Here is a 24,592-nt window from a genome sequence, read left to right on the forward strand (position 1 = left end):
AGCAGTTAGATGTATATTAGGGACTGAAATAGTCCCCTATTACCACATGCCCCCACACTAAGAGCGGAACATGCATTTTATGCACGTGTATGCACAGAAGTGTGAGTGTGTGTCAGTGAGTGTGAGACAGCGTTTGAGTTAAGTGCAATCACTGTCCTGTGCCTGCCACCGTCAAAGCTATCAAAGGCCCATCTGGGAAGCATGCATGTTTATGTGTGCGAGAGTATGTGTGCGTGTGTGTGTGTGTGTGTGTGTGTGTGTGTGTGTGTGTGTGTGTGTGTGTGTGTGTGTGTGTGTGTGTGTGTTTGAACACACAGCATTCCCAGATCCTTCTGTGAAGAGCCCAGGTGTTCCTGTTAAAGTGTTAATTAGATTAGTGCAGATCAAACGGGGGTGCCATTCGCTGGGGAGTAGAGGTGGCAGGGCCATCCAGCCGGGGTGCCAGTTCCAAATACTCCTCATCACCCACCAATTAAGATGAATTAATCATTTACTGGACTCATTTGATTGGTTCCCCTGAACTGCATGGTGATTCAATAAGGGGAGTATACAGATTTTCAGTATAGAAGCAGAGTGGGTAAGAAAACAGGACACTATAAACCAAAACATGATCGCTTGCAGATGAAGCAAATAACGTTGGTTATCTTATAACAATGGCACATGTCGAGGTCTGAACAAAACCTAAGCAATTTTGTAAAGTGCCACATCATTATGGCCCGCTGTTTGGCTTGGAGCATCTCTGACATTGTAAAAGGTTAGTGGAGTTCACCACTGCTCAGCAGATTACAGAGTTTAGAAATGACAGCAATTCCAATTCTCATTTAGTTCCCTCCTATATCAACACAAGAAAAGACAAAAGAAGAATTCGTAGATTAAGCAATGAAAAAACTTAACTACCTAAACTTTGAGAGAACCAGTGTTAGACTCATGACAGATGTGAAAGATATACTAATATCTGTATATTTGCAGCATACACTGTACATGCTTTGTGCCAAACACAAGTTTGGAGCTCAAAAATGTAATTAAATGTGCCTGAGATGTTTAGTATAATAATGAACTGCATTAAGGAGTTACATATATCTTCTCGTCTTTGATCATGTATATCCTTTATTCTTTTCTGTGAGCCACATGTCTGTATAAAGAACACTAAGTTAGATGTGTTTGTGTGAGCAGCTATTACAATCAAAACCAGCTGCCTATGGGCACACTTTTTCGTAGAAAAACTCAACTTTTTAAATGATAGCAATGATCAGCAAAGCTACAAAAATAAGTTGAGATAACAAGAGCTTTAATGTTCTGGAGAATTGTGACTAAACTACTCAACCTCAGCTAGCAGAGAAAGAAGATAATAAAGTTATTAATATCAGTAGACTCAGTGCTGTATGTAAAATTTTAAGAAAAACCTTTTCCACATTCTCATATTTTTATTCCAAAACATTACATTCTCATTGGTCTAGTATTGCGACAAGTCTAAGCGAGTTCTATATTATCTAAAATACAGTAAATTGCATGCAGAGCCTAATGCTCCGACATCATTTAAGGGAGCCCATTGCAAGTCCTTTAGGCAAAGTCTGTGTCTCAGATCTAGATGAGTATGCAGGCAGAAACACACCTACACAAACCACACTTTATCTCAGTGGGTTGCCTTTTCCTTTATCGAAGCCCAGAAACATTTCACAAACAAACTTTGCCAAGTGTGGCTGCGTTCCCGCAGAGCCGTAGGGACTGAGGACGAGGAACAGGAAGACACGGATCAGGGGGAGCACACATCAATTCCACATCAAGCAGCAGCTCCTGATGTGGATTTTTACCGTAGTGCACTACAGGGAATGACAACAGATATTTGCTTAAACCCGTTTGAATGTTAATTTGTACTTCCTTCATCAGTCTGTGATTACTAACGTGATGACATTGAACTCTGGAGAGAAACTCTCTGCTGGTTGTGTGCAGGCTGGAACACTGTGGGAATATGACTGCCAGTGGAAAAACCTCTGCCCAAGGAGAGCGATGAACATTCAACATCAGGGAGTGATTTGGGACGCAGCTAGAGTTTCAATGCAGCTGCCATTAGAGGAATGGCAGTTCAAGGCACTTTAAGCATTGTCTTCCCCCCTTTGTGATTGTTGCGACTTAAATAAAGAGTCGGTTTATTGTCATTTCCACCATTTACAGCTGGTGCGGTACACAATGAGAAAAGACAACGTTCTTCCAGGACCACGAGGCCACACAGAACCACAGGAGACTACACAGAACTACATAAAGTACACATGCGAAAACAGCTCAAAACAGTACAAAATTTCTAAACAGGATGACACGAACATACATATTCTCTGTACTGAACAGCGATCCAGAGTCATCACACCGTGCAGGTCACCATAACTTTTATAGTGTGTTGCAGGATATTATTCCGCTATCTTATGACCAAAGCAATTACTAAGTAACAACTCAGAGAAATAGCAAGATTTTCTTTCAATGTTGTTTTTTGGAGCTTTCAAAATGCAACTTGATGGGCTAAGAATTATAGATAAAGCAAAGAAGTTGCAGCTGAATAAGAAACAGTGACATAAATTGGAGGGATTTTAGAAACACACAAATTTAAGTGGAGACTGAAATGTGAGCACTGAAAGGAGTGGGAATGTCAGATGAGTGGTAAAGTGATAAAAAGAGTGAACATGTTCGATGAATAAAGATACAAAAAGGAGTGAAAGTTTAAAAAGAGAAAAGTGTGTTGAAATAAGTGTTAACACCATCATTTTAGCATTGGAAGGAGCTGGCTAATGCTGACTAAAACAATTAGCAACTGGTCAAAGCTTTGTGATGGAATTTCTCATTGCATTTGCACTTATGAGTGGCAGAAGCATGGATCTGTTTTCGCAAGACTGTGAATCTGCTTGGGAAACTTCATATCTAGTTTTGCGACTCTATTGTCTCACGTTCTGTCTGACAAAAAGTCAGAGATGTCGCTCTTGAACTCATGCAAGAGGAATAAGATTCTTCCACTGCATTGTCTCAGATTCTTTTGTTCCAGAACAGAGTTCTGGCATAAACGTCATTTCAAACTGCCAAAAATCTCAGCACAAGACAAGTTGTGATTATCAGCAACACTAGTTAGTGCCTGTGTATATAATATTACTGTAGAAGAACTGCACTGTGTAAGAAACATTTGTGCTGTACTTTTTTCGAAACGCTTCCTGAGCCGCCATGACAAGAATGCATATAATATTGGAGCCAATTATACCGCACTTGCATCATAAAAGAAAGGAGAGTCAAACATGTGGATCGGCGTCCAGGGAGCCTGCTATTTGTTTTTAGTCTTCTCCTCTCTACTGAAGTCCTCTTTCATTGGGGAAGAAGGAATCCGGTGGCAGGACCACATACTGCAAGCTTATAACTCTGTCTGTTGACTGAAGTCTCTTTCACCACATCTCTCCAAGGAGGCTGGTTTTTAATGGGAGAGAGACAGAGTACTGGCAGAGTGAAAGATTATTTAGGTGTACAGCAACAGACACTGCACATATACAAATACAATGTGGTACACAAGGGATGATGCAATGCAGGGAATATACACATTTTAAATGCACATGTCATGAATTACATGATAGTGTTTGTTTGATGGAGTGACTGCACACAACCCTGCTGGTACCAGACCCAAATTCACTGCATGAATACATAAGTCTGTAAACGCTCCATAGGAAATCTTACTGGGTGTAGGCCTACTGGGATCATTTAGAAACTATTGGACCAGCCTGTAACCAATCAGATTGAGCATCATATGCACCCAAACTCTACCAAAGCTGCAACTACATTATTGGAAAAAACTTCAATGCAGTCCCACTGAACCACTGAACTGGTCACTGATTGGTCCACATTTCAGAGTGGCTGAGCAAACTTGAAGGATGTCCAGACTATAATCATAGCAGTGAAAACTGAAGCTTGGAGCGATAGTGTGACAGAGCAAGGCTAACTGCCCTCTACTTTCATCTTAGCTTTTCATTTCTGACAGCAAGACAAGCTCTTTGAATCTTCTTTATATTCTACTATGTCATGCTCTTCTTCCTCTCCCTCTATGTATTGTATCACCTTCCCTAGAAAGGAAAGAAAATGAAATAAAATTAAGTAATAACTTTAATTTAATTTCTCTCTTTTCTTTGTGCAGGTGAACAAATTCCTTTGTACCTGTGCCCTTACTTTACAAATACATTTATTTCTACAGCACTTTCCCTTGAAATTAGCTGCTTTTAAATAAATTCCACCTGCTGAACTCTTCATCTATTTTTGTAACAATAACATGACATTATGTTTTCCTTTGAGGTCATTTCATGCAAAAAATAGCAGCAACATGCCAACTTTTTTTTTTTAATCAAATTCTTTGGGAATAATGAACCATCCTACATTGTAAATATTATTCATACACTCTTTTGTCATATGAAATGTCTTTATCTCTCAGGCGAGCGATATGTTGTTACAGTGACACTCTGGGGCAAATGGAGTGCTTCGTCTCCAGCTCCTGCTGAAACGGGGACAGCTTGCTTATAATTGCTGGAAAATGTCACCACAGTTGATTACCAGTGATTTGTACCACTGCAAAGGGAATCCAAATAAAAAAGTAGAGTTGATGAGTGCATGTTTAATGAGACTCATGCATACTAATGCAGGCATCTCATGCCACTCTATTTCCTCACATGAACACATGCAAATTCATGGGACAAGTCAGTGAAAACATAAGGAGCCATGCTAATGAATGAAATACAGCGATATAAGTTGTCATTATCTCAGCTAAGTGGTCAATGTCAAATAATGCTGGTTTGGTTCTTTCAACTGTCAAAAACTGTCCACAATAGAATTTGTATACCTCAAAAATTGCATTTTGGCAAAACAGACAAATTTAAGAGAGTCACGTACCATTAATCATTAATTTTCTAATCTTGCATCCTACACACGACATGGACATGCAGGTTTATTATGAGAGTACATACAAAAGAAGATTCACTTGCAAATAAAACCAGATGATAAGTGAAAGTTCCCCTCTAAAAAAAAAGACCAATTTAATTCATGAACATCTGCTAAACAGTAATTCCTTACACTAAGATTTCTAATTCTGGGGAGAGATTACCAAATAGAAGGCCATTTGACTCTTGCTCAGCAGTCATTAAGTTCCTTGGTAATAAAACAAGTAAATGATGAGTAGATTAGTGGTTTCAAAATTTTGGAAGAGAGGATGAAAATGGAGCTCAATTTATATGCCAGTGTTCACACTGAGTGTTTGCTGGCCATCCTGTGTCGGACCAGGACCCCTTCTGACAGTATCATGAAATAGCTTTCTTTGTAACACACACACACACACACACACACACACACACACACACACACACACACACACACACACACACACAAACTCACTCACTCACTCACTCACTCACGAGCATGTCACATTAGGACTGCATAGTGAGGGACATATACAATGTCACCTGCTAGAAGCATATTAATTATCCATGTAGCAAGCAGAGAGTTTTATGATCTTCCTCATACCGTGTAAAATACACAAGTAGCACACATGCACATTCAAAAACTCACACACACTCATATGGCCAGCATTGCCAAGCAGTATGGTAATCAATGTTATGGTGCCTGCACTGGTTTCAGACTCATAACAATGTTGGACAAACACTTGATGCTGTAATTTGCTGTTCAGAGCACAAGTTGGTCGTCCATTTCCTTGATAGTGGTCCCTCTAACCACAACATTGCCGACAACAAGCTGTTGACCTGTCATGCTTTATTTCACATGCACCTGTTTGGATTCACCAACAAGTAAATCTGCCCAACTCTGAGGGTCCAACAGCATCTGCCGGGTTCCAGGAAGGGAATACAGATGCCGGCGGATAGGTTTTTAGGAAGGCTTCTCACGTCTGCCTACTGAGGAGCAGCACAACAACTTGGCCACAGCCACGGCAGCTCCGACACTTCCATTCTTCAACTGGATTGATTCTCCCCAACCACTGGCAATCTGACTCATCAATATTCAGAATCACACCGCCCTAAAATAGCTCCTGCCTCAGGATTTTAACCCTTTGAGTGGGGGGCTGTGGTTAGGATCAATTATAAGGAAGACGGAGCCAAATCTACTGGCAGTACTGTCTAAAGAGGACAATCAGACTGATTACATTTTCTGCTTCTATGGATTTAACTTTCTTTTCAATCATATTCCAGTCATATTAAAATCTATATGTCTGTTAAACTAAGTATAGAATTATTTAATTATTTCTAACGTTAAGTCCTGGGTTGCTCAGCAGCTTGCAGCAGTGGAAATCTACCGAATATGAAGTCCTGAGAGAGAAGGGTGATGTCTGGGTGACACTAATAGGCTGAAATTAGTAAAAACTAAAATTTGAACTCCCTAAATATCAGTTTGAATGTAAAAAAGTGCCAAATCATTAGACAGGGAACACATCACTAAAACCTAAACGGCAGTGTGCGAGGTGAGTCTCACTACAAGGTGATTTGGTATATTTTCTAGTTCAATTAGAGGTGGCTAGGGTTTTAGATTCTTTAGAATGCTTTATCTTGAGTTTTATGAGGTTTTAGACAATATTGCTATTTGTCATTTGGACATTTGTGGCTGCATAATAACATTATTCACTGCATGCAGAACAAAACATTGAGTAAAATAATGTTGATTATCTCATTACATCACAATGTTCTTGCAGTAATTGACCTGATGGCACAGAAGATCATACAGAAATGTGGCATCAAAACAACCACCGAACCACATCTGCTTCTCATGCCTACAGGAAATATGCCATACAGTGCTGCAACAAAGTTCGTAGAAACAATGCAATTATTTCCTTATTTAAGTATTTCTTGGAGCCTGGTATTACATAAAACCAAATTCCCTGAATGAATAGATGGAGTCTGGCCAAGTTTCATTCAGTATTGTTCGCAAAGTGAGAAGAGCGTAATGCTGTGTCAGTAAAAGACCAATGCAGACTTCTCTTTTTTGTTGTTTTTTTTTTTTTTTATCAAAAAAAGGTAATATTCTTGCTCTGGCTTCAATTCTGATATTTTCCAATGCTGCTACAACTCTTCACATTGCTTCATCTACAATTGCCACCATTGATGGAACTACATTAAAAAAACAAATGCTTGTCTTCAACATCATAGCATTTAACCAGAAGGTGTGCTCAGCCACAGTCCACTGGCCATGGACCAATCAACAACCGGTGTGGGTGGCTAAGAAAACCTTCTTGTGAAGAGGGTTTACAGACTATAATCACAGCAAAGACTTAAGCTGTAAGCAAAACTGTTTCGACCTGCCTTCCTTTAACCATGAAGAGGTGGAGACACAATAACTCATTTGCTTAAAATAGCCTCCTTCATCCTCCACATTGACTGAACTCTGGTGACATTTAGATCAAAACAATGAACAATGGTTCTCTCTACAGTACAAATACATTTAACACCAAAACCTTCTCATGAAGTCAGGTTCATCAAACACAATGAGGCTTGTCTATTTCTTAATTAGTGCGACCGCAGCCAACACCACCTCCTGCTACAGGCTTGATTTGACCATTAACACTTTAAGACAGTGGCCAAATTGTTTGGCATTGTCAGACTAGAGTAAGAATCAATGACAATCTTGCATGCATCGACTTAATTGATTGTATCTGTTCTAGAATAATCTGTGTCTAAGTTTTAACAATACAATTAGCCCTATTTCTTTAGTTTTCTGCGATAGCCTGAAGACTGCTGACATCCACAACTCTAGGTTGTACTCATTCTATGTGTGCAGTGTGTTTAGGCAGTTGTTTTTTTTGCTGTTGTTCAGATTATTTACCAAGAATCTAGTAATCTTATCTGTGCATTAATACATTTACTGCAGAAACTTGGAGAAAAACCAAAACCAAAAACTGTTGCCTGCAGTAAATAACAAATGCAGTGTTAGTCAGACTTTGGGATTGAGGCTTACAGTACATGGTTCTTACCTCAGACTGGAGACAACTGCCTCCACTGTTCTCACTCGGTACATCATACTAATATTGTACTGACATCTCCATACTGGATGACAATTACTCATACGGCAGCTCCACGAGCACTTTATAATATAGCTCAAGTAAAAATGTTGTAATTTTTTTTTTCTCTTTGAGGGATTTATATCAAAGTCAAATTGGGTAATGCTTCATCCACAAAGAGTATGTAAGCTTTTGAATAGGATCTGTTCAAATCTCCATAATCCTTGACACCAAAATTAAACTGCAGTGTTTGATCACTCAAGACACACTCCTCTCAAGCTTCTCCTCCTTCTTCAGTAAAACAGATAGGCACGCGCAATAAAAAAAAAAAAAAGACAAGCAAAAAAAAAGAAAAGAAAGAAAAGCCGGAACAAAACTCTGCCAGTTCTTTAATACGTATCATTTCACCTCAATGGCTAAGAGATTTGTTTTTGTCACTTGGCATCCTTCCGCTATGCACATCAGACTGATGCAAGTCACATCATGGTTGTTGGAAATAGTTGGGTTAATCAGCTATTCAAGGGGAAATTATGACTTCATCTATGTAATAGCTTTCAGCACGGCAGGTGAACGCACAGCTTCGTCTTTTATAACACTTCTAAAGCTTACTTTGAATCACAATCAGTCATATATTGTCACACATTTTCAAAAGAAATATTGTCTTTTATCTATAAAATGTAACTTTTAAAATGCTACTTTGACAAATGAGAAGATGAAAAGAAAATCCTCAGAGCTATACTGTATGTATGTCATTTCCCAGGCAGGAAGGTACATTATTACTATTGAGAAATTAATTTTCCCCGTGGCCTAGTTTCCATAGATAGCTGCAATTTCCAGAGAGTTAAACAACCTACTCGTTTCTCAGGTAGTCACTTGATACCGGATTGGAGTTATTAATACATCATATACTTTCCTAAAATTAGAAAGACGGGTGGCACAACGTTATCAGTTATCCTTCTCTTTGACGGCCGACTCAGTTTACGTGGTTAGAATGTACCATCACACGTGTTTTGGATCAGTGACGGCATGCTACTGTTTATGAATAAATGAAAAGGCTAAATAATATTCATTATCTTGTAGCAGTGGTGGATGTAAAGGTCTGTGATACATTAAACATTAAGGGAACAGTCCAGGCTGCTTGCTTGTAAACTGTTCACTTGGTGATTAATGTAGGTTACCAACTAAGCCGACAAGTCGTCACTATGTCTCCAAGTTACGAGAACAAAAAACTTTGGCGAAGCATGTGGATGAATATTACCGAGCCTCTTCCTGGCAGGACCAGGCCGTGACAAGAGGCAAAGGAGAGGACTGGAGGTACAGACTGTGTTTGTGTTAGTGCAGCCAGAGTGTGCCTCTGCCAGAGTTAATAGTCCAAAATGAGGTGTGAGGAAAAGTTATTTGCACAAAAATATTTAAATTCAAAACTCGACATTTTGACAAGACAGTCCTCTTCAGGGTAGTGTACCACTATCTTTCTATTAATTCGACAATTTTCATCGTAGTCAGGACCTCTTTAACACTGGTGTGCACTCCTCTCCTCTTCAATCCAAAATGTGAAAAATTAAACACGGAGCAGCTTGTTACTTAAAACCAGAGACCCTCAGCCTCCCCCATCTGCTTTTAACCTGATGGTGTGAGCTTCGCCTGTCATTACATGTAATTTATTACAAAAACATAGGTGGACAGAAACAAAGACAAGGTGAATCTAAGAGTAGGAGATGTATGTGGATGTAAAATATACTGGAAACAAAGACTTCTGCACCCTTCTCTGCCAGGTGACAGTAACTCTAGTTACTCAGAGCTACCAGTCCTTTAAGTACAGTCAGTGCTCTGAGGTAATGCCCGGTGCAAAACAAGCACTAAAAAAGAGAACCACAATATTCAGAATATTTATTCATGGAGCATTCATTTTGGTGGAACTAAATCTAGACACTAAAAACACTTGGCTGATTTTAACAATTGATTTTTTTTTTTATCAGTTTTTTTCTGTTATATATTAATAAAACTATAGGCTGTTATTGGCATAAACAATAAACCCAAAACAGTATTTCAACAAATAGCTACAGTCCAAATGGTCTCTTGTGAGTGCGTAGTGATTGTCTGGGGCTGATCTTAGATTCCTGGCCAGAATTCTTGTCCCATTACGGCCCTGTATGTGAGCGTGTGTTTCCCTCATTGATTAGATTGGGCTATATTCCCTGAATTTAATCATCCCACACACTCAATTCACTTTTTTTTCTTTTGCAATTGAAAAGTGGTGACACAGATAATCAGATTTCCTCCACTAGCTCAGTGGCAAAAAGGTGGCTACAGGCATGCATAGAGGTCATTACATGCTCTATGTGTGTGTGTGTGTGTGTGTGTGTGTGTGTGTGTGTGTGTGTGTGTGTGTGTGTGTGTGTGTGTGTGTTTTCGCAGACCATACATTTTAAAATAGAGAGTTTGTGAGTGACTTGCATTCTTTTTCTGTGCTTATCTTTGTGCCCCAGAGGCCACAGGATTTATCGGGCACACATTCGTCCATGCAGGTCACTGCCTGAACTCGGAGTCTCTCCCTGACAGTTGGGGTATGGCTTCCATACAAACCTCCTTGGTTTGCACTTAAGAAAAAAAAACAAATATTAACTCCGGTTCAGAGACCAAACTTCAGAGGTTGTTTCTGTGGTGACTGTCTCCCAGTGCGGCTGCTGTTTGGGAACCCCAGTCGTGCCGAGCCATGGGATACTGTATCTCCTGCTTTCAGAGAGACCTGGAAGTCTCTGACTCTGCGCCTCTGGCCTCACTTGCCCTTTGAACAGATGCCATTATATTCACAGTATTCTGGGTGAACTCAATGTGAAAATATATAAATATATAAAAGTGGCTCATGCAATATTACAGAAGATGTGCCATCCCAAGTCGTTGAGGGAATAGTTCCATATTTTGGAAAATATGCTTCTTTGCTGAGTGTTAGATGAGAACATTGATACTACTCCCACATCTGTGCAGTCGGCATGTAGCCAACGCAGCAGCTGGTTAGCTCTGCATAAATAGTGGAAACAGGAGGACACAGCTAGACTGGCTCTGTCCAAAGGTAAACAACTCTGCATACAATCACGTCTACAGCTCACTAATTTGTTGTATCTCGTTTGTACCTTGTTGACCGTTACATTTAAAAAATAAATAAATAGTAATAATAATAATAATAATTCCCTGTTTAACATGAGGTTATTGTTAGACTATTTCTTGACCAGGAGAATAAATGAAGTTGATGTTTATGTACAGACTAAAGTGAGCTTTAGAGGCACGGCTGGATGGTTCTGTTATAGCCAGTATATTTACTGTGTGTAAGTGTGTGTGTGGATGGATGGATGGACGGACGGATGGACGGACGGATGGATGGATGGATGGGTGGATGGACGGACGGACGGACGGACGGACGGACGGACGGATGGACGGACGGATGGATGGATGGATGGATGCCAAACAACACGTATGAGCATTACCTCAGCTTTTTCTGAGCAACAGTAAATATTCAATAGTCAATTCAGACTTCTGCAGAATAAAAAGAGACCAAAAATAAAACGGCAACACAGCTGACAGTCAATATTGATTTTTTTGTTGCAGTCTATTTATGTTGCACACTGTTATTGTGGTCTTATTTCCCAGTCATCTGCAGCATCCTGTGGGATTTTGCTGAATACATTGCAAGCAGACATCTAAAATAGAGAAATAACCACTGTCTTAAGTCCACGGAGAATAATACTTCTGAAACCAGGGGGACAGAAAGAGAGATAGAAAGGGAGAAACTGAACAGTTGGGAGATGATGCTTCTTTGAGTGCAATCAGTGCAACTCTGACTCAGACCGGCTACAAATAGATTGAACTACATCAATCAGAAAATGACAGAATGTTAAACTCCCTATTTGACAGTCAGTGGGTAGTGGGCTTAACAAAATAAAAGCCAATTTACAGAGTTCCAGTGTTATGTTCCACAAGGAGAATTACTGTGTGACCTCGGCACATATGCCGCAATTTGTGTTAATGCCAACTTCCTCTTCTCATTTTCTCTGTTGCTGGAGAATAAAAGATGATTTTTCGTGGTCCTGCCAAACTGATAGCCTGGTGAATAAAAACTCTGCCAGCATCTCGACACCTCAGACGCTTGAGAGACTTCAGCCTCCCCCTCAAGGTGATAAAGAACTTTCACACCTGCACAAGTGAGAGCATCTTGTAATAGCACAAAGCTGGACAACCTGGCTGTTAAGAGGGTGGTTGGCTCGACTGAGCGCACTACAAAATATCACCCTCCCAAACCTGCAGGGCATTTTCCCTGGGAGGAGCATGAAAAGGGCCAACGAGATCATCAAGGAGCCCGATACCCCAACAACAGACTCTTCTCTCTGTTGCCGTCAGGAGGACGAGACAGCAGCCTCAGGGGCAACACAGCGAGGATGAGAGGGAGCCTTTTCCCCTCAGGCTGTCCGTCTCCCAAATAATAACTATGCCTAGGACCCCACATGTACACATCACGCACAAGCCAAGTTACTGTCATTAATACTGCTGTCACTACTGCTGTAAATACTTCCGAGCCACTTTGCCATGCAGCTTATTCTCTGTACATATTCTCATTATAAAGACATTTATAATTCTGCTTATTTGCTTAATTTTTGTAACTTATATACTTCATATTTACGTTGCCATTGACAGACATCAACGCATGTTGCAGTATCAACACAATGTTGTGCTGTAGTTAGCTGATCTATGTCTCCACTAAAGGAGGGGGTGTAGATAAAGGGAACCAGCTCCCAGTTTGTGTTCGAGGGGCAGAAACCCTCTCTAGCTTTAAGATTAGACTCAAAACTTTCCTTTTTGATAAAGCCGATAGTTAGGGCTGGCTCAGGTGGACCTGAACCAACCCTTAGTTATGCTGTTGTAGGCCGACGCTGCTGGGGGACCTCGTTACATGCTGAGCTTCTTTTCTTTCCTCCTGTTCTTTAACTGACTCATACCTCACCATCCTTTTCTCTCCCATAGCTTTTTGTTATTGTCTGTTGTCTCCATTCAGTTCCCTCGCTCGCGTAGTTTCTCTTCTTTCTTTTGCAGATGTCCCGCCACGGAGCTGCATGTCTCGGCCCTGCGCTTGTCGTCTCCACCAACAGTTCTTCTCTTCTATCTCTATGCTGTCCTTTTCTCTCTCTGCTCTCCTCTCACCCCAACCGGTCAAGGCAGATGGCCGCCCACCCCTGAGCCTGGTTCTGTCGTAGGTTTCTTCCTGTTAAGAGGGAGTTTTTCCTTCCCTCTGTTGGAGGTTTTTCTCCCTTAAAGAGGAGTTTTTTCCCCTCCTAGCTTATGTGGGAATTGTTGGGTTTCTCTGTATAATATTGTAAAGTCTTGCTGTAGGTACTTTAATGTGTTAAGTGCCATGAAATAACCTCTGTTGTGATTTGGCGCTATATAAATAAAGTTGAATTGAATTATACACAGTGGCTGTTTAAGATGGTCAACTACACAGCCATCTCTCTTTACCCAACACTCTTGTGTCTCCTTTAGCAGATGTACCAAACTGAATTTCAGCAGCAGAGAAAAGCTGGCATGGGAAAGGGAACAATAAAAAAAGTACTGAGCACACAACAACAAACTTTTCCAATCAATGCACTTTCTCATGGAGACAGGCTAAAATTAATTCTCGCCTGAAGTGCTATTGCAGGTGGGAGGCTCACTGGAGAGTAAGAGCTGTTGACAAATACTCTTTATCCTCAGGTCAATGACGACGGGGGAAAAAAAAAAAAACGGGGGATGAAAGAAAAGGAGTTAGGAGAGACCTGAGGAGCGAGCGATGAAACGAAAACAACGAGAAACACAGACAGAAAAGTCAGAAGGGAGGAGAAAGAGCCATCAAGAGGGAGGTAAGAGTGCTGAAGCTCACTCTGAGCATGATGACAGTATAGTGTCACCAGGACCTCCCTGACATTACTGAAGCCCTCACTTCCACTTAGCATAGACATTTCCCAGTTTCAAGCAGCAGTTGTCTCCCCCTAATTATTCCACCCGCCACCTGCGCGCTTCACTCTTCCTCATCTATCTCCTCTCAGGTCTCACCCTGCTGTCCTTTCCCACCCTCCTTCTCTCCACTGCCCTTTCAATACCTCCTTAGGACACAGGAAAAGTCACAACTCTCCACTCTCGTAGATTACTTTTGAATTTTAAAAAGGTCTAGTTTTTTCTTTCTTCTGCGTGCATAATAATTTGAACGAACTGATATTTTAGCTCTGCTAATATTTAGCAGACTTGCCACTTTAGTGTTGTTTGTTTTCGGTAAATTAGGAATGTTTAATTCTCGTAAAGTACCAGTCACGACGCTAACACTAGTTTTGGATGATTAATTGTGGAGAACATATACCTAATGTTTTTACATGTTCTTACTTTTTACATTTTCTTTTTTCTATATTACTGAACACAATTAAGCTTTTTTTTTTACCAGCATTTGTAAGACCTGAATTTATGTGCCTGCACAATTACAAAGAGGTATTGAAACAGAAACACAAGGTCTTTACTTTTAGTGATAATCATCACCCAGTCCCCAAGTGAAACCAAATGGTCTCATGATATTAGCCAACCTTTTAGCGCAACAGAAAGAACATAAAGGTTGTAAACTCCCAAAAGAAACATGCAAAATAGTGTCCCTACCACATTTCCCATAAACCCCTCCTGACTTGAAGAATTCGAGGAGGCCCAAGATGACACTGATGACATCATTAGGGTAATTTTTGCAGACTTTGGAAAGGTATCATGAGAGTCAATAAAGACTTTATAATATGATACTTTTCACAGACTCTATAATACTCTGAGATAAACAAGCTGATCTTAAGTGTAAAACTAAGTTCCCACTGTTTCCCCCTTTACGATGATGATGTTGCTTTTTCTGTGTATTCTTCATCAGTCTTCTTCCATCTTCTAAAGTTTTGGAATTTGAACAGATTGTGCTGCTGCAGGATCTACCTCTGTGCCACACGGACATAAATAATGGATATTTGAAGAGTCATTACAGCGCTCAGAGATGCCAAGCAGGTTACTGAACGTACACAGCAGAAAGTCATTGCTCTCCTGTAAACCACAGACAGAAGAGATGCCTTTGCTGTCATTTTATTTGTTGATAAGAAAAAACTCTTATTCTGCCTTTTTATTTAACAACAATAATATATCACCAAAGAAAAAGGTGAGATTTGGTTAAACTGTGTAACAAAGTTATTTGAATAAACTTTGTTATGGAGACAGAAATGAAGTGACAAAAATGTATGTATTTATACTATTATATTATTGTTCACACTCATGATGTCAGAAGACAATTTGCAGTGAAAAATTGTCACAATCAACACTGATGTGTATTTCTCACTGCATGTATAAACATTGTTTTAATATGGAGTCGTTTGGATGGCCTCCCCCTTCTCTTTGTTTTTACCTCTAGTCAATGTTTAAATTGACCATTGTTCCATCCTCTTAGTGTCTTAATGATCACATTTTTCACCTTCATTCTTTCTATTTCCATTTCCCCTCGCTCGTCTGTTCAAACTGTGCCTCTCTTGTCTGCTCTTCTGGTGAATATAATTCTCCAAGTTGTTGGTCCCAGGCTTTCATTGACTACTGTCGGTGAGACTCAATTAAAGCGAGACAGAAAAAAAAAATAAGATTAACAACGCACACTTTTACCCACAATGCCCAGGGGGCTCAATTTATCTTGAGGGATGCTCGGCTTAAAAAAAAAAAAAAACTGTGATTGACACCTCTAACCTTCATTGGGGTGTAATCTTCATCTTTAGCACTCAGAGATCTAATTAATTAGGGGGAATCTCATTTCCTCACTAATGCAACTGGACAGAGGCATGATAGAAGAGGGGAGGGGGGGCGCAGGAGGAGGAGGAGGAGAGGAAGGGCTGAGATGGAGGGGGAAAGGAGGGGAGCAGTATTTCATCAATGCCTGTGAACGGTGTCCACCTTGTTCATTTCAGGGAAGAACAAGAGAGCGTGAAGTGGCTGGGTTCACACCAACTACACTGTATTGATTACAGCTGCCAGAACTCTGGCTACTCGCCATCACATAAGGAGACACTGCAGTAACACTCTTTATAATGGGATCTCTTGGTAATGTACTCAAGTGTTTTACTTTCTTTCCTGGGTTAAAGCCATCATCTGTGTGTGAGGAAGTGTTATCTGATTCTAATTGGTTTTGTCTTCTTGCTGCCTTGCAAACAACATTTAGCTCCTTTACGAGTCATTCACAGTAAACTGAAGATGGGCAAATGGATTGAAAAGTACAGCTACAGATGCACGTGTGCGACACAGATGAGTCGAGTTCACAAGTCACAATAAAAATAAAAAAAAAATCTTATTTAATGACGATAAAACCCCGAACTTGTTATTTCACAGTGGAAAATGTTAAAGCATATTAATGTGTTGGAACAGTCGTGAAAACTGATGTTATTGGAAGTGCTATTAGTGCGGAAAGATTCAACTCAGTGGAAAAAAAGGAAACTCAGGGTGGTGGATAGCAAGAATGAGCTTCAGGCGGCCATCTGCAAAACACTAGCTGATATGAATGAATGTATAAACACAAGCAAAGGTGCACAGCATGGGCTTACTGGACAATACTGACATTACCTACGAATGGAAATAAAGCAGGACAGACAACATATAGCACTGTATCCATATGTGTCAAAACATAATATATCAGATATTTTTAAGTCCGTATCCACTTCAAACTCTGATTTGTTTTTTTGTTATTTCACTTGGATGTTTGAGCTTCACTGTGAAGAATGATCTATGTGCCAAACTTGTTTTAAAAAAATGATCTGCTGAGGAGGGAAGATTTCTCTGCGCTCACCGACAAGCCCTCACTGTATGCGCATGATCGATTATGTGACATCACAACTGGTTTGGAGCCAATCATGGTTCAATATGCAACTTACACAAGCGTGATGTGAAGAAGCACACTGAGAATGGAGAGCAGAGAACGAAACCTATTGTGAACAGCAGTCAAACTTACAGCAGGTGGGTTGTTTGGCGTCTGTTGATTACATTTTTATAAAACAACTTTCACACAGTCCTGGTGATTATTTGCTTATAAAGTCTCATGTAATGTTGGAGAGAAGTACTTATGATTAAATACACATTTGCCAAAGTTACTCTATTAGGTTACTATTATTTTATTACTATTATTGAAAGCACAGTAATTCATTCACAGTAGATCTTTAACAAGCAAGCCTCAAAGACAAAATGTCCTCATCTGTCGATATAAACATTTAACAAAAACCTTTTCAGGTAAACACACACTGTAATTCCCATTCATCTGTCATTTCATATTGCAATCATCTAAGTGTGATTTAGCAACAAGTCCTACTTGTTTTGCATAATTTATTTTGGACATTTAAGCCTTCTACATGCCCTCCATTCTTAATATAGTCACCCATCTGAATTAATTTTAGATATTGAAGGAAGTGAAGGTCATCAACACACACACACACACACACACACACACACACACACACACACACACACGCATGCAGGGAAACCCACACATTCTCTATAGCGAGATTAAAAACAGGATGACAAATCAATCTCAAAAGATCAGCGTGTTAATCATCAACAAAACAATCAATTTAAGGAGTGAAGACCAGCTCCTGCCTTCCCTTTTCATAAGTTTAAAGTGAGATATAAGTTCATAACAGCCGCTTTAGACAGGCTGCAACAGGGCGCAGAACATTTTTTCATGTGGACTATTTTAAAAGACCCATGAATATATTTCACGTCACTTGTCGTCTAGCGGTGGTTCATTTATAAACTGTAGGTCTTGATTCTCTCAGTTCTTGCTGATATACGTTTCTGTATCTTTAAATTACTTCTGCAAAACTCTGAAGCTTGTGGTTTACAGATATGGTTGAAAAAAAAACTTTAACAAGCGGTGAATACAAAGTACTTTGGCTTCATCGTTGCCGCTATGAATAAAATCACAATTCTATTGCAGAAAAATAAATATTCTGCATCCTGCCACTCTGTCTCGGAACCTTCCTCTGCTCTCATTTCTCTCTTAAGCTGTACCTCTGAGCAGATATTGAACCAGAACTCTCTGATCATACAACCTTCCTGTCAGGGAACCTCCGAAGCTGATCGTCTTCACGCTGACACTAGGCTTGTGTTTCCATGCCTCTTTACTCCTTATCTCCTCCAAGGACCTATTCTTCTATCCACACTGGCCTGCGTCTCTCTCCACCCAACTCATTTACTCACACCTTTCCAATCTCCACATCATAATAGGGGAATGAAAGGGAGTTTATAAACTGAAGTGTACATCAAATCTGCTGTAATGAAATCTTATCAATGTGTTCCCTGTGCTGTATTATTTGCATATAAATGACATAAAATAATAACTCTCTGCGGCCTCTACCTGGAAGGAGTAAATATGTCTCTGTCCGCTTTGTGTCGTTACTGTGACATGAGGAAACGAGATGCTAATTGAAGAGAGGAAAGCATCTTTATGTGACGACTGACATTCAATTATGTTTGGGGGATCAGATTAGGTGATGGCCCCAGAAATGTTTGAAAACAACATTTTGCAGAGCGGCAACTCTTGAAGGCAGCCGAGGATATAATTTGAATGGCTGTTTGAGGCCGGTTGCTGAATGGCGCTGCTCTGAATGGAATCAGTATGCTATGACCTGCGAGTAATTGGATGTCCACAGTGAAGTGTTGACAGAGAAAGGGGGGAGGTGAGGCTGACAGAAACAAAGAAGAGATAGACAGCGGCGGCAAGACAAAGAGAGAAAATAACACTAAATGAAAATAAGCAAGAAAACAAAGTGATGAAGAGGCACGGTGATGAGGAGGGGGGAAAAAGAGCAATGGGGTGTGAGGAGTGATCACGATAATAAAAACGGAGAAAATGAATGCAGTTTTTTACCAAATAGTGGAACCTGTCAGAGGTTCAGTTGTCATTCATCACAGCGCACAGGCTTGTAGTCACTCTGGCCACCGAGCCAAATAAGCCATTAGATAGGATAAGCTTTCTTATCAGCCAAAATGCCGTCAGGAGGCGTGCTGCCAAGGTCGCACAAAACAAACACCGGGTCACTTTACTTACAGGCATCATTGCATACTATACTGTTGATCAGGGATAATGGTGTCCATCCATTTAGCCGTCACTCTGGATTTGAGCAGGTTTAGCATAACAGAGCGGTTCATGTAAAGTAAAGACATTTGACTGGAAACTAAGTCCTTAATATACACAACACACGACCAAAGATCATTTTGCTGACAGATGATTATAACCCATCATGTCAACAGAGATTGTTTCACATGTACAGGCAGGACACTTTTCAGCTGACTCAGATTTAAGAATAATTCTTAATTTATCAGAAGTTTTTTTTCAGGTTCAATATTTTTCTCCCAGTGGTGTCTGACATTACCTTCTTTGAGAGCCACACATGCCGTTCAACTGTGTTTGGGTGTTCAGATGTGCTTTGGTTTTCACAAGCACTAATAACACATCTCCACAAATGAGGGGTACAAATACAAGCAAGACTTTAGAAGAAAAATACAGTTTACCTCCTTGAATGTAAACTTCACACATGCACTCAGGCACACACAGTCATCCATTTCATCCTCATGTAATTCACCTTTGTAGAACATGGAGGGGGGACGGAGGGGTCGTTCGACTCCATCGATTGGCTATCCGGAGCGGTGACAGCTCCCAGATTGGCCAGAGAGCATTAGGGAGTCAGAAAGTCACATTGCCATTAGCAGTCTGTCCTCTCTGGTTACAGCCAACCTGCATGCGGACACTCCATAGACTAAAATAGATTACAGTGATTGGTGTGTGTGTGTGTGTGTGTGTGTGTGTGTGTGTGTGTGTGTGTGTGTGTGTGTGTGTGTGTGTGTGTGTGTGCGTGTATGTGTGCATGTCGAAGGAAATGTGATCATTCTATCACTGTGCTGTAAATTCAGATATGTTCTACAATAAATGCATGGCAGTAACATTAACAAGCTCTCTTCTTTTTCCTATTAGGTGCACGATATTACCTCCGAGAACATTTCCTCCTCGTGTCTGCATCAGGGTAAACTTACCGCATCCTTCTCCGTGACTGTGTATGTACCTCTCTGTGTGGACTTCATCATGTCTCAGTGGACAGCATGAATGAGAATACGCCAATGAAAAGCACAGAGAACACGTTTTGTACTCATTTCAAGTTTGTTATGAGGAACTGTACGTACAGCAGCTTTACAGTAACTGAATCACCAGGGTAGACCTGATCTAAATCAGAAATGTCTTGTTATTTTGAAGACAAAGGGAGATTTCTGTGCGCCCCCTCCCCCTCCTCTGCCTGCCATCCTTCATCTTCCCAGCTCTCCTCGCTTCTTTTCTGATCCACATCTCAGATCCTCCAGTTCACAAGCCTCTAAAAAGGATGTACTGCAGTGACAATGGGAGGTGGTGCATGAAAGCACAGTTGACTGAGGAAACTAGGGTTCGACTGATAAATCAACCAGCTGAGACCCTGGGATTATGTTTTTTTTTTATAAGATGGGGGATGATATGCTCAGTTTTAAGCTCTCTCTGTCTCACATCTCTGAAGTTTTTTTGTTTTGTTTTTGGTCTCTGAACAGCTGATTTATTAATTCTAGTAAAGCCAAGATCTTCTCGCTGACACATACTCGCAGATATGCGCGCTTAATCACACAAAGAAGGAAAACATAATTCAGCTACATCGCTCGGAGAGATAACCTCATACCTTGCACACTCACTCTGTCAAGCTGCCATACGCCTGCCTTCACATAGGCTAAACAGGGCAGAACACGTGTATTAATAATGGCGGGGGCTTTAAACCCTGTATGTCCTCTTTCTCATTACCAGTCAAATTTATTCCCTGTAAAACCTAATCAAAAACAAAAAGTTAAACCCTTTTGCTTCCGATATTGACTCTTCTGGTTCAAATTAACATTCATTGGCACGTGCAAAAAAGTTAATAAAAGGCGTGTGCCGTGTGAATAAGTGCTCCACACTGCACATCCTCAGCACATCAGTAATACATTTTCCGTTGTTTCAAGACAACAGGTTATGATGGACATTTTTTTTTAGAGTAGGTTCATTAAGAGAGACTCCCATTTATACTCAGTGGAAGATGTACGCGCTCCCTTCATCTCTTCAAACTCGTGAAAATGCCGGCAAAGCTGTCAAAAATTACAGCTCGCCATTGATCCAACAACGTCGCGTGTCAGAATAGTATTAAACGGCGAGGAGAGACGAGTCTAAAGCAAAGTGAGGAGAAAAAACAGAGAGTGGTGGAATAAATGTGCATATCAAGAGAGGATTTTACGCCTCAGAGAAAGCACTGGAGGGAAAATCAAACTGATTTCAATGTGACAAAATTCATTTTCCAATTTTCTCTGGATTGCTTTGTGCATCCCACGGGCAGGTGAGGTGTCTGTCCAAATATACACTCAGAGCTGTACCTGAATTATGTCGGAGGAATTTAGAGAACCGGGGCAAAGTTGGGCTATCTCGTGCTTTTCCCCCCTCTGTTTCCTCTTTGTCTCGATGTTTAAACTTCTCCCTATCTCTTTGTCACAGCACATACAGACATACTTCGGACATGCTGTCTTCAAACACTATATTCTGGATGGCAGATGGGTGTCGTGCTGGAGTCATATTCATGAGAATGTGCAGAAGTTGCTGAGTTTGAATCTCTCCAAACCTAGAAGAGAATAGTTTAATACTGATCCCTTCTGCATTTCCATCTGCCTTGTTTCAGGCTGTTTTTATTTCTTTCTTTACAGATATTCTGCGCTGCAGCTGGACTTTCGCTACAACCCTGAGGATGTTTTTGAAAAACCCAACACACTTATAAATCATGGCCATGTGGGGATGAGGGGATAGATACTTGTATATATAACATGAAAACAATCATACACAGTTCTTCAGGCATATACTGCCAACAATGCAATCATATTAACAGCACAGAGGGCCAGTATCATATACATGGATTAGTCATGTCTATTTAGTGATAGGAAAAATAAAAAAAAAAACTAGTTTTCTTTGAAAATGTCTGAAATTTCACAGACTGTGACATTACTTCAGGTGTAAAATTGACTCATTGTGTGAAATATTAGAAATACTCAAATACCATCTTATTTATCACTTCATCCTAACAACCACATTATATTTCGACAAGTTTCACCAAACTTAAAAATGGCTCCAAATAGATAACAACAAAAATATGTCAATCTTTGGGCATCAAAACTAATGAGCATATCTAGACACCTCATAATAAATAAAACAACTGAAAACTGAAAATGACGTATCACGAAAAACGCTGTGTGGCTGCCACCTAGCTGTCCATCATTTAACCTTGTAGATGACATAATCAAGAATACTTCTGATGTGATTCTGCTTACATATAGAAAAGTGATTTGGGTCTCAGATCTTGGTGACTTTGAAGTACTTAACTAAGAAGTTCAAGAGTTTGTCACTTGTGGAAAGTAACGTGCAAGAAAAGATCTGTTTTTTTCAGAGATTTATTGAGGCCACAAACAGGCTGACAATTTGGCTCCGTGCCTTCTTCAAAGGCATTCAACTCGAACAGCAGCCAGTTAGTGGTGTAATAAATCTTGGCTGCCGACAATGGAGGAGTACCTCTATAGATTTTTTTTTTTCTTCCTCTTACTTTTGAAATATCCTGGAAGTAATACGCTTCCAAGTCTCACTTCTCCCACCTCCTTCTCCTACAGAGGAGAAACCACAAAGGCTATCTAATGAATAATTTGCTCTCTCAATCACCACACAAAAGCAGCTAACAGTGCTCACTGCATTGATTACATCTCATTTCATCGTACTTTTAATCAATTACGCCTCTATTAAACAGTTTACTGTAGCTCGCCGATTGGCTCATCAGAGCATTTAGCCGTTGTGGTTCCAGCAGTTCCGGATGGGAGGTTTTCAGCCCGGCTTGTTGGACACCACCAGAGTTGGCGGATGAGTGTGTATCACCTCAATTAAAGTATTCGCTAAGTGTCTGACAACAGCTAATATTCCTCTTCCACCAGCGAACCCAATCGATGTTCTGGCATTCGTCACCCTGCTGGAAAAGCAATCATCCTGTTGTCTCGCTCTGGTTAAACGGGGAAATGGAGAGACGCTCATCTGGCTTCTGCGCCTGCTTGCTGGAACGCTCTAGCGCTCCCTCATATAAAGCCACACACCAACTAAAAACACACACACACACACACACACACACACACACACACACACACACACACACACACACACACACACACACACACACACACTTCCTTCTCTCTGTTCCCTGGCAGCATTGGTGACATGATGGGAAAGAGAAGCTGTAGAAGCTTCATTTCAGAAACAAGTGTAAAGACTTGTGACAATATCCTGTCCAGAGAAAAACACACACTTTGTTCCTCTCGGGGAAAGGACCATCACTCATTGAAAAATGATTCACCACACACACACACAGACAGACACACGTTTGCCCACCTCTCTGTCGAGTAATGTGGGAGAGATGACGGTGACAATTTCGCCTCGTTCTGCGTCGATGTAGAACATGTTCGGTGAAGGTTTGTCCGGCGACTGCCTGATGATGTTGTAGCGCAACGCGGCGTTATCTGTGGCGGGGTCGTCTGCGTCGAACGCCGTCATCGTCATCACTGTGGTTCCTGGAGGCGACAGTGAAGGACACGGGTGAGTCACAATATGTACAATATGTGGAGAGGGCTCAAGATGCTGGTGTCATAAATAAAGATGTTTTTACAGGAATTAAACAAAATTTTAGGAGACAATAAGACGTGCTGTTTACTCTGGAGTCAATGAGCTTATTACGAAACAGATGAGATTCAATTTAGTTTTTAAATGGTGCCATTTTTCACTCAGTTCACAAAAATATGAAAGAGAAAACATCCTTAAATGAACCTCGAGTAAACTTATGCAAGAAGTTAACACATCAGACTCCTGTTAAACTGCAAAAATCTTTGAAAATCTGCCTGTCCAGCCATGCAATTATAGTGAGAATAGTCCACATGACACTTCTAATATATCGCATACAATATGTACTTTGGAGTGTCTGGAAGTTGTGAATATAAAGTAATCATGGCAGCAGGCGCATGAAAAAGCCAACTTTCAAACTACTGCCTCCCAGACAGCTGCTTAAAAAACTTAGCCTTTCCTATTAATGTGTTTTTTCACTCATGTCAGCTCTAACAGCAGGGTGCATTTTATTTGGTAATGGGAAGAAAAATGGAAATTCTGCCCATTGCAGCTGAGCTAAAATAGGAGGCAATCCTTGACACACCCTCAGCCCTCAATCTCTGTCTCTTGTCAGTGATGAGATACACCAATTCAGAGGGGCACATCATACTCAATCCACATATTCAGATATGCATGTACACACACACACACACACACACACACACACACACATATATATACAGACTATGTTCGGTCGTGTCTCTGCTGAATAGTGTTTTCCATTTCTCCATTGCAGGCAGAAGTGTCTGTTAACTGTTTCTCCATCCACTGCTCCATATTCTTGTTGTCAGCCAGGT

General features: G+C 40.6%; 1 protein-coding gene across 1 annotated transcript in view; it reads right to left on the reverse strand.

The window, feature by feature from the left end:
• cdh13 (cadherin 13, H-cadherin (heart)) overlaps nt 1-24,592 on the reverse strand; it is a 314,214-nt gene that overhangs the window by 84,683 nt on the left and 204,939 nt on the right. The window contains exon 8 of the mRNA XM_069162896.1: nt 23,529-23,707. Within this exon, the coding sequence (XP_069018997.1) occupies nt 23,529-23,707 (179 nt within the window). The remainder of the gene's footprint in view (nt 1-23,528; nt 23,708-24,592) is intronic.

The sequence above is a fragment of the Embiotoca jacksoni genome, unplaced genomic scaffold (genome assembly GCF_022577435.1).
Source record: "Embiotoca jacksoni isolate LCO1_2020_lvr unplaced genomic scaffold, fEmbJac1.0.p SCAF_3, whole genome shotgun sequence".
Classification (NCBI taxonomy): Eukaryota; Metazoa; Chordata; class Actinopteri; family Embiotocidae; genus Embiotoca; species Embiotoca jacksoni.